Genomic DNA, 11,711 nt, shown 5'->3' on the forward strand with positions numbered 1-11,711 from the left:
CCTTTTGCAGGCGACATTCTGGTGAAATTCAGAAACAAAATGCCTCAAACTATCTTTTATTTCAGACCAAAAATCTTTTAAAACTCGAAACAAATACCATCTAGGGGTGTTCAAAACGGAACCAACCCAATAGAAAAATCGCAAACCAAACCAACTCAAACCGAAACTGCAAAAAACCGCATTTGGTTCGGATTTAATCAAATCATTTTCTTACTTAACCACATGGTTTGGTTTGGTTTGTGGTTTTCATTTTACCAATCAAACCAAACCGCAACATAAGAAAATGTTAATTAAACATATGTCACCTAAATTAATACTCATAGAAACTCAATGAAAACTTTTATAAAATGACATTTTTTTCTCTTGTTAGGTTCCTTCTTTGCTTTTTATTTCAAAAACGTATTTATGTGCTACTTGAAATTTTAAAGAATGGTAAAATCTTAGTCTTTTGCATTTCTTACAAAATAAGATTATTTTTTATCCACGTTTTTAACTTGGTCTATGTTATTGGAAACATTGTAAAATGAAATTGTATTATTTGATGAAATTTAAAACTTTGCAGAAAATTTATATGTTGTGTTTCAGCTTTTTAACTTGATTTTAATGTTGGAAACAAAAAATTGTGTCGTCTCAAAAAAACTGCACCAACCGAACCAAATCAAACCACATGTTTTTATATCTTGTGGTTCGGATGACTTTTACCCTCAAAACCGAATCAAACCGCACCGCACACATCCCTAATACCATCTAGATCCAAGCTTTTGAAACTGCCACACTCTTAAACCACATGTTTCACCTCCTCTAAGCAGAAAGGTTTAACTAAACCACCACCTTTCAACTGATTCAAAGTTCGAAACTGTAAAATATCAAACCCTAGCTGAACAACTATAGTAGCTTTGACATGAGTAGCAAAGTGAGAATCTATTGCTGAACAGATATTATCCACACCTTCCACCTAAGTTCCATCCATCGTAATAGAGATAATAACATTTCTACAACGTGAATAAAACATAACGTCGTTGTCCTCGTGAGTATAGCTCAGTTAGTATGGATAATGCATAAAATATGGAAGGTCTGGGGTTCGATCCCTGGACACCACAAAAAAAAAAAGAACATAACGTCGTGGGAAATTTAGTTTAGAATTAACATTCCCTTCACGAAGGCAATTTAACCGAGATTACTGCGAAGAAATACTACTCTATGAATATTACGGAGTAGGGTTTCTAACATTATTATGAGGATCAAGAACTATTTTAAAATTATGATGAAATATTAACGAAATTTAGTTGTAACAGGATGTTTTCGGGGCCTAATTAGAAAGAATCTTTTGATTAAGAACAAAAGGATGGATCATGCATGTGTTTTGACTAGAAAATAATATATTTCAAAGTTTGTCCAAAATTCATTATTAACTAATTAAGCTTGTTATTTAAAAAAAAAAAATATACTTAGAGTATATTTTTCCTAACTATTACTTGTACTACTGTATTTTTAATTTATTTTTTCTAAATTCTGAACTAATTATAGTTCAGGTGTGTCGAACATTTTTCCATGGAAATTGTGAAATTGAAATCTATCTCATATTTTATGTTCTTGCTTAATCTGAATTTTGGATAGCAGCAAAACGAAAGAAATCCAAAAAAAAAAAAAAAAAGAAAACTTTATTATGAACTATTAACCTATTACAAAGTAACTAAACTGAAAACGTAAAAGACCATGGTTAAGAAGAAAAAGAAAAAAAACTTTACAATGGCAACGCTAGAAAGACACTAACTAACTCTCATTTCCTTCCCCCTCTCTTCACAGAAACCTTCTTCGCCGGGGACTTAACAGTCTTAGTCTTAGGCTTGACGCTCTTCACCGGAGCTTTCTTCTTTGCCGCCGCAACTTTCTTTGCTGCTGGCTTTGCAGTTGCACCTTTCTTCCCTGGAGAAGTCCTTGTCGTTGTCTTTGCAACCTTTGCATTAGGCTTCACTTTTGCAGCAGTTTTGGGCTTAGCAGCAGCAGCTTTGGGCTTGGTAGCAGCAGTCTTGGGCTTTGTGGCAGCAGATTTTGGCTTGGCAGCAGCCGCCTTGGGCTTAGCCGTAACAGATTTGGTCTTTGGCTTGGCAACAGCTTTAGCCTTCGGCTTAACAGCTGGCTTGGCTTTCACAGCCTTCACCTTAGCAGCTGGCTTTGTTGTCTTGGGTTTTGGCGTAGCCGATGAAAGCTTGAATGAACCTTTCACCTTAACGAGTTTTCCAGAAGCAACATTCTTCTTCAAATTCTGAAGCAATAGCTTCTTGAAATTTGAAGGAAGCTGTTTGTGCTTCTCTTCAATGAATTTTGCAATTGCGTATTGGCTTGAACCAGTCCTCTCTTTCAGCGACACAATTGCATCCTTAATCATCTGCAATTCGTTCAAATCAATCAAAAAAAATTATATCCAATTGAAATTATAATTCATAACAAAACGAAGAATTAGAAAAGAGTGAATTGAAATTGAAACGAACCTCTTCGTAAGTAGGATGAGAAGCAGGGTTTCGTGGTTTGGAAACTTTCTTAGGTTTGGATTCCTTTGCTGCTTTCTTCGGCTTCTTCTCTTCTTCAGCAGCCTTTGGTTCGGAGTGATCTTTCTCCGAAGCTGGAGGTTCGGCAGCGATGGTTGGTTCGGGAACGGGTTCCACTGCAACGATTGGTTCTTCTGTGGCCATGTTAACAGAATTGAATTGAAAAGTAATTGATTTTTGAGAAAGAGTTTGTTAAAAGAGTAGGAATTGGAATTTTTGTGTGAGAGAGAGAGGGATGAAATTTGATGGTTTAAATAGTGAAATAATATACGGATACTTAATTCTCATTGGTTGAGGGAACCCGACAAGGATCGATATCTTTTTTCTTGTTTGAATGTGAGCCCTTCGATTGGGATGTTATCGACGGTTGTTGTTTATTGATTGAGCGGTGGAGAATAACTAAGAAGGATGTTACTGTATGATTTGGGGGTGTTTGGTTGTGTTGGGTGTGCTTTTAAGCTGGATTCATTTATTCATAACTTGAGCTGTGATTCATGGATTTGCCTGGGGTTTTTTGTATCTTGTAGGAAATTTTATCAGCTTTCTAATGAGTGTTTCATCTTGTAGAATGGATCGGTAGTCTAGGAGAATTTTGGTTTTGAAGGTACATTGGTCATGACTAGGGTTTTTGTTGATGTTATCAATGTTTTTCTCTAATTCAAGGGAATGCTTTGATTGGGGATAAGATTAACTTACTCCATGTGATAATGGGTTAACTGAGGATTTAATTGCATCAAGAATCATGAAAATCCGATGAGATTTGAATATTGAACAATTGCCTAAAAGGCCATTGAAGATGAACAAGTCCTTCTAAGTAACTTGTATTGCCAAGTATTGTGTATAAGACTATAGTAAACTTTTATTACTCATATTATGTTAAAATGTCATTCATTTGCACAAATTTAATGATGTAACAAACTGGTATTACTCATATTACTCACATTGGATGCAATTCTCCATTTTGTTTTTTGCAGAACTGTGCATATAAAGTTAAATTTCTCAAACATCTTCCTCTCTTTTTTTCTCATATACTTGAAGTCCTATATGAATTATACAAACTTTCATATATTATATAACTATAATTTTCTCTTCTTTTTGTTTTTATGACGCAAGCAAAATCAAGTCGTTTCATTAATCAAAACATGGGTAATACAATTCAGTGCATGAAACTGTGTGAGGAACATAAGATAGAGAAGATTGTGTTAAGAGCATGAACACTACCATTTGCTTGTCGCCTAGGATCAAACCGTATACCAAACTGTTGTGAATTTCTTTGTCACGTCATCTACGACAGGATCAAACCGTATACCGATCTGTTGTGAATTTTTATGTTGCATCATCTACTACTTGTTTACTATTCATCTCGAAAATGGTATTTTGCAGTCCCACCGATTCTATCCATTTCATTGATTGAATTATACCTCAAGCTTCACCTTTGGCTACACTCATATCCGCGGAGCACCAATTTGTTTTGGCCACAATGAATTTACCATAGTCATCCCTCGCACACATGCCAACACCTAAACACTGCTCATCCGCAAAAAATGCAGCATCCAGACTGCATTTTACATAACTGGTAGGTGCAGGTGTCCAATTTTCTGTCATGCAAACTTCTGGCTCGTCTGCTCCAGCTGATACATTACACACTGCCTGTGCTGCTGCCACACGTGTAGAACAGCACTGAATCGGTTCGCAACATGGTCCACAGTCTCATTTATATTATCCCACAGTTGAACATATGTACAATCCTTTTCTTCCATATGCCCCAATATATCATGGCATAATAAGTCCTCGGCTGGTCCATATTTAATTTCTGCCAAATCTGCATAAAATTTTATGCAAAACATTCTACATTATGCATAATACTTTCCAAAGGCGAGTCTTCCTCCTACATTCAACACATACAGCACAAACCAAAAACAGATGACATTTTGATTCCATGTAGGATTGACAGACTACACATTCAAGTGAACAGTCCACTCTCTGATTTTGCAGCTTTGATCTATTTGGTAAGCAATCCCTCCCAAGGCGCTACTTAAAATGTTTAACCTTCGGAGGAATTTGCAGGGACCAAAATTTATTCCAATCACCTTCAACACACCATTCTTCTCTATCAAGAATACGATCAACATACAACTTTTGACATACATACCTCTTGTCAAGCTGTCAAATTATTTCTTGGGAGAGGTATTGTCAAGTTATATTAAGGTCACTGAATGTTAACATTTTAATCTATCCATGAATTGAAAACAAACGGAGTATTTTGTTAAACAAAATGAATATACGTTTATGAATACACACTCATAATAAAAGAGTTTAGGTAAAAGTTGTTCTACAATCAAAGAAAACAAGGATAAATTCAACATAAGTTTCCAAAAGTTGATACTGCAAGCTATCATGAGAGCTATAAAAATAAAAACAGTTACAAACAACTAATGACCATATCACAAGGTATTTTTATAATTTAGTTTAAATCCATGCAAACATGTTTATATCAAAAGATAAAACTTATATGCACATAATATGATGAGCTTTAGGAGGAGGTGTTCTCTCGCATCAACGAAGCTCTCTAATTAGGGACTGCATTAAGGCTAGATGTTATGATTTACAAATGTTGCTCAATTTCATGCAGGAATGGACATCGGTTGATATGATATGGCTTGTTCTATGTTATGATCAACAAAATTGATTGAGATTTATTTTTCTTGGTACGATCACTCAATTTCAGTTAGACCATACTTTGTTGTCAAGACCTCTTTCTAGATAGAATTCATGTCCACCAACAAGCGCCATCTACAGCTAACAAGTAAGCTTAAACTAAGCAATCTGAGATCTCTAACCCTCGGCCCATCCTTCGATTTGGACCTACAAACATCTGATCACTTGACCTTAACAATTTTACTCATTTCTAGAACTACCCTAAAGAAACTTTTTTGAGCTTTAACAACTATTCTCCAAACCTTTACCAATATTTTCAGAAAGGATAGATTGAAAATGAGCATACTTCCAAGAACTGAATTAATCAACACAATTCTCTCCCCGAAACTAACAAACCTCTTCCGCCATGAGTCAGGTCTTTTATGAAGAACCTCCATCATTCGATTCCAAGTTGGCAAACTCCTTTGACTTGTCCGAACTGGTATCCCAAGTACATAAATGGGATAGCCCCCACCTTGAAGTTTAGGAATGTAGCTGCCAATTGCAAGGAGTCTTTGATATTTACACTAAGTAATCTACTTTTGTGGAAGTTTACCTTACAATCCCGAAAGGTACATCAAACCACTTTAGGACTGCCTTCACTACCCAAATTATCCGAAGCTCCCTCAACCAATAGTGTATCATATGTATATTGAAGACGAGATACCATATACCTCCATTACCCAACTCAATCTCCCCAGATCTACCTCGAACACTCGTCTCCCTCGTCAAACCACTCAAGCTCTCGGCCACGAACAAGAATATAAAAGGAGCACGTGGACCTCTTCGTTTGAGCCCCCAACAAATATCCACTCATTAGGACTCTCATTCACAAGAACACCAACACCACATAAGCCTTGATCCAACCTCTCCACCTAGTATCAAACCCAAATCTACTGAACATATCCTACTAGCAACTCTCCTCGGAATCCTTCCCTGGATTGACTGGCAAGAATAGAGAAAGTGTAGTCTGCTTACGGCTCACCTCCACGCACAAATGCCACATCACAATGAAATTTTCACATTCGCTCATTTTTTGTTGTTTCTGAAAATTCAAAATTGATTAAAGTAGAGACACGAGAAACAATGGTCAAATATGCTAATTTTGATTCACAAAATCCTTGTTGTAGATTAAACATTATTTTATAGTTTGTTATCCTAATTTTGATTCATTGCGAGAATTTAGTCATTTTCATTAGACACAACTTTTGTTAAGCCTTATAAACTGGTTCACAAATCACAATAAGTTTAAGCCTCAAAGTCCACGAAAATCACACTAGTTCAATTTCCATGATTATCAAAATTAGAAAACTACAAACTATGAAGAAAAAAACTGTAGAGGACTGGCCTCACCCTACAAACATTTATCAACTAAACAAAACTACACATTCATACACTTGGAAACAAAAAGGGATAAAATAATTTCATTGTTTAATTAATAGTAAAGAAATACAAGGCAAATCCAAACGTTAATTTAGAATCTAAAAACTTCAATAAAAATCCTATTTGATGTTGTAATTGTAAATACACCTGCAGAACCACTACATTCAGCAATAAACAACTTTACAACAACACTAAAACTATAAGCTAACTATTCTCTAATTCTCATTTCCTTCCCCCTCTCTTTGTGGACACAACTTTCTTCACCGGCGACTTCTTAGCTGCCACAGCTTTCTTCACCGGAGCTTTCTTAGCAGCCACAGCTTTATTCACTGCTGGCTTCTTAGCAGCCACAGCTTTCTTCCCCGGAGTTGTCCTCGTCGACGTCCTTGAAGCCTTAGCAGGTTTCACAACTGTTTTTGCCTTGGCAGCAGGTTTGGCCTTTGCGGCAGCAGCTTTAGGCTTGGCAGCAGGAGCTTTGGGCTTAGCAGCAGCAGGCTTGGGCTTTGCAGCAACAGTTTTAGCTTTTGTAACAACCTTAGTCTTGACAACAGCTTTAGCCTTGGGCTTAGGGCCGGGCTTGGCCTTCACTGCCGTCACCTTAGCAACTGCCTTTGCCTTTGGCTTAGCGGCTGCAGGCTTTTTCTCCGCTGATGGTTTCGTCGCCGGAGCAAGCTTGAATGAACCTTTAACCTTAACAAGCTTTCCAGCAGCAACGTTCTTCTTCAAATTGTGAAGCAATAGCTTCTTGAAATTTGAAGGAAGCTGTTTGTGTTTCTCTTCAATGAATTTCGCAATTGCAAATTGACTTGAACCAGTTCTCTCCTTCAGTGTCACAATTGCATCCTTAATCATCTGTGATAAAATCAAACAAATCAAAAATTAGATCTAATTGAAAGTTGAAATCACAATTAAAAATAATAATAAGAAGGAAAAAAAAACTGAGAAGAGTGAATTTGATTGAAACAAACCTCTTCATAAGTAGGGTGAGAAGGTTTGGAAGCTTTGGTTGCCATTGAAATATCTAGGGTTAAGAAAAGATTGGGAAAGTAATTGAAATATCTTAGGTTAAAATTAAATGGATGTGTATGAGAAGAAAGTTAGAAATTTTGGTGTGAGAAAAGATTAAGATTTTGATAGTTTAAATAGTGAAAGGTATTTGTGACCATATCTTATTACTTAATTCTCATTGGTTGAGAGCCTCTTCATGCGGATTGATACTTTTTTCTAGTTTGAATGTGATCCCTTGGATGAGGCTTTTATCAACGGTTGAGAGAGTGTAGTTGAGGAGCTGAGGCTATGTTTGCTTGGATTGGAATGTTAGAAGCTGTTTTGGGTGTGCTTTTAGGCTTGATTCTTTTGCTTGTAACTTCAGTTGTGTTACATGGATTTGGATGAGGTTTTTTTCATCGTTTAGGATTTTTTGTGAGCTTTCTAATGAGTGGTTTTGCGTGTTGAGTGGATTTGTTGTTTGGGAGAAATTTTGATTTGAAGGTACAGTGGTCATGACTAGTGTTTTTCATTATGATATCAAGGTTTTTCTTTAATTAAGGGGGATGGTTTGATTGGGTATAAGATCAATCCACTCCATGTGATAATAGGTTAACATAGGATTCAATTGCATCAAGAATCATGAAAATTGGATGAGATTTGAGTATTGAACAATTGTCTAGAAAGTCATTGAGATAGAACAAGTTAAACCATAGAAAATGTGCAGCCAAGTTTTATATGTAGAAGAAGAACAAAGATGTAAATCATATTTTAGTGAATTCTTATTCATTTGCACAAATTCAATATATTGAAGAGAGCATATGTTAAATCCTAAAAATAATAATCACGAAAATAAAATCGTGTTTTGTGCTAGTGTTTTTAAATGCATGTAACAAGTTTGCTATGGAAAGCTATGTATGTTGGATGTTAAGCTACATGGTTCCTTAACATCATTCCACCCTTGTTGGTTAAATTCTTAATGCAAATACTTGTTCTAAATTTATCATGCCAGATTTTCTAAATTTTAGGTTTATTACATTTTGTTTATTGTTTTGTGTAAATATATGTTAATTAGATGTTAATAGTGACACAATGTTGTTGGAGTTTTAGTCGTAAATGTTAGTCTCATGTTGACTATTAACGAGTTATGTGAAGAACAAATAAGAGAGGTGACTCACATCCTCTCTCGTGATAAAGACATTGATAGCATTGTTTTCAATGAGCAATATGTGAAATACTTATTGTATCAACGCACTAGTCACTTGAATTTCGCACAAGTTAAGATTAATTCTTCCATTAAATTTCTCCATTTCAAACACCACAACACTAGAAGAATTTGTTGGGTTTTCAAGGGGAGTTTTTTCAATATTTTAATCATCTTAGCTCAATAAATCCTAATGAACGGAACTTGATTAAACCATTAATCATAAATCAATAAACACCTTGAAAGGATTTATGTGTATACCTCTTGAAGCATAGTACCATTGATAGTTGAAACCAAAGTGGTTGATCACAAACATCGCTCGAACGACAACACCTCTACTCAATCCATGCGAACAATTTCCTTCACTCAGAGTGTTAGCTGCTTACAAATGAAAACTTAGAGAGAAGGGGTGGTTTAGGGTTCAGAAATCTAGGGTTTCTGAATTATGGAACTAGGTTAAAAGGTGCACTCTTGCTTCAGTACAAGGGTTCTATTTATTGAACCACTTGTGTGCTCTGTAAGTCAAATAGTCACTGCTGAGCTTATGTAAGCTCAATAACTTATATATATATTACCATTTAGCTCGTTTAAAGTTGATGTGAAAGTTGGAATGGATCCTAGTGTATACGATATGTGTATAAGAAAATTTCCCTCTAGTGGAGTTAGGCAACATGTTTTGTTGGTTGAAAATAGTGGTGCAAGCACGATACATGAGAAACTTACACTTGAAAAAATTTGTTAAGAGTTAATGGCAGATCTAGACCCCTAATAAGTCTCTAAGTGCTTTCTGAACTTTATTTTATTTTGGTGCTTTAAGTCTCTAAGTGTTTTTTGTCACTATGAGAATATCTTATGACACTTTCATAACATACTACGTAGTATTCTCATGGTGGGTCAATCGAGTATAAGTATTACTCCTAATAATTATACCTATGTGTAGACTTAACATCTCATATCTATAATTCGTGAACCTTAATTAATTAAAATATGGGTTTTCCTTCATACTCTTCCATTATCTTCTTTCTCATAATGCGCTTCCTCTTTAACACTAACCTCCTTCTATAGAACCTTATTTTTTTCACTCAGAAAGAATCATCTAACTCAAATGACTCAATCTCAGATCTGTGTAAATCCATCAACCCCAAATCTTTTAAACTCATAATCCCAAAATCATGAAAAACTTCAGAATCCCTTCCAATTTGAGTAAGAAAAAAATCAGAATCCCTCTTCAATAATTTAGAATTGGATGCTTCACGAATTTGTCACTGACGCTATCAAGCAGCGCGATTCCGATGACGTTAATGATGAAGATTGGAATTTGGAACAACAACAATGAAATTGGAGCAGCAACGATAACAACAACAACAACAACAACAACAACAACAAAGAAAGTACTCACTTTCCTAAAAAAAAAAAAAAATTACTCACAAATTTTGTCAATTGGAACAACAACAACAAATTGTAATGACGTAATATAAACTCTCCCCATACTCCTAACACCCCTTATTCAGACTTTTTCCTATATATATATATATATATATATATATATACACACATATGCGCCATAATACATTGTTTTTTTCCCTTATATTTAAGGAAATTGGATGATAAGGAAAAAAAGAGGAAACAAATTGGTTTTATATTTTGCAAAATGATCATTAGACGCATAAAATTAATAAAATCATGAGTTTTAAAAAGAACAATTATAAAAATTTGCTTGAGTACGATTTTTATATATTGTTAGTAGAAAAGAATACATGATTTTGGGCTGCCTTTTTCACTTCCAATTATACCTTAAAACAAATGACAATTGCTTTTCTGACATACAAAACTTCATAATAACACATGGAAATGACGTTTTTACCCCCGGCGGTAGTTAACTACCGTTCCAAGTATACAGCACAAAAAAAAAATGCTCCAACGGTAGTTAACTACCGTGAAGCATGTATATTGATTTTTATGGCTGGTGAGATTTAGCATGGGAAAGGGGAGTTGTTTCCCACCATGGAAAAGTAGATGTTGACCATTTGATTAAGAAGAAGTATAGATTTTATAGTGGTCTCTCATCACTAGATTATTTTTGTACAATTTCTTCAACCTCTCAACCATGATTAAAAATTAAAAACAACCCATGGAGGTAGATCTCAGTTTTCAGATCTACGCATATGACAGCAAAGTCGACGACGTCGAGAGAATGACAAATCACAATTTCGAAACTACGCTTAATGCAAGACTTAACATAACATTGGATTTCAAATATTGTTTATCTCTTTCAATTTTCCATAAGAGTTCTAAAATTTTCCAGATAATATAACTTCAACTTGTGTGAGATTAAGGTGGGAATTTGCGTCACAGTATACTCCCACCCCTTCCGTTCCTTTTGTCTTGATATTCCCCTTCATTATTTTTGGAAAGAACGTTATTTATTCATGTAGAAATAAATAAACAGGTAGAGATGTGTAGTTTCAACTTTCAATGAAGTTTTCAACTCTGGAAGAATAATATGGATCTGTCATTTTTGTGTGTCTCGCAACAATTCAACCATGGAACAGGTGGAGATGACAAGCAACATGTGTGTTGTTGTTTTTTATTTTGAGGAATTGGTGGTGGTGTTCATGGAGGTTGAAGACAGTGTTTTTTAATTTCTTGACGAAAGGTTGAAGACAATGTTAAAATAAAATACAGTGTGGACAAACCACAATAAAATTTGTACTCCTCCTTAATCAAATGATCAAAATCTATTTTCCCATGGTGGGAAACAACTCCCCTTTCCCATGCTAAATCCCACCGCCAAGTACAGATCAGTTGCTATATAACATGGAAGCAGCATCTCTAAAACATTAGTATTTTTCAATAATGATTATCAAATTAGTAATCGTCCTTGCATAAAG

General features: G+C 35.2%; 2 protein-coding genes across 2 annotated transcripts; both read right to left on the minus strand.

The window, feature by feature from the left end:
- Positions 1-1,642: 1,642 nt before the first annotated feature.
- LOC146956433 (histone H1-like) lies at positions 1,643-2,771 on the minus strand. Its single transcript, XM_085728862.1, has 2 exons — positions 2,493-2,771; positions 1,643-2,389 (listed from the first exon to the last, which is right to left on the minus strand). Exons 1-2 carry the CDS (start codon positions 2,691-2,693, stop codon positions 1,781-1,783), a joined length of 810 nt encoding a protein of 269 aa, XP_085584988.1. The 5' UTR covers positions 2,694-2,771; the 3' UTR covers positions 1,643-1,780.
- Positions 2,772-6,660: 3,889 nt separating this feature from the next.
- Positions 6,661-7,742, minus strand: LOC146956434 (histone H1-like). The gene is made up of 2 exons (XM_085728868.1): positions 7,598-7,742; positions 6,661-7,481 (listed from the first exon to the last, which is right to left on the minus strand). Exons 1-2 carry the CDS (start codon positions 7,640-7,642, stop codon positions 6,852-6,854), a joined length of 675 nt encoding a protein of 224 aa, XP_085584994.1. The 5' UTR covers positions 7,643-7,742; the 3' UTR covers positions 6,661-6,851.
- Positions 7,743-11,711: the final 3,969 nt, after the last annotated feature.

Source organism: Medicago sativa, chromosome 1, assembly GCF_051527215.1.
Source record: "Medicago sativa cultivar Bolivia chromosome 1, Bolivia_mono, whole genome shotgun sequence".
Classification (NCBI taxonomy): domain Eukaryota; kingdom Viridiplantae; phylum Streptophyta; class Magnoliopsida; order Fabales; family Fabaceae; genus Medicago; species Medicago sativa.

Coding starts and splice junctions, on each gene's coding strand:
- LOC146956433 (XM_085728862.1), bottom strand. CDS start 2,693: ATGGCCACAGAAGAACCAATCGTTGCAGTGGAACCCGTTCCCGAACCA. Junction 2,390..2,492: donor CTCATCCTACTTACGAAGAG/GTTCGTTTCAAT, acceptor AACGAATTGCAG/ATGATTAAGGATGCAATTGT.
- LOC146956434 (XM_085728868.1), bottom strand. CDS start 7,642: ATGGCAACCAAAGCTTCCAAACCTTCTCACCCTACTTATGAAGAG. Junction 7,482..7,597: donor CTCACCCTACTTATGAAGAG/GTTTGTTTCAAT, acceptor ATTTTATCACAG/ATGATTAAGGATGCAATTGT.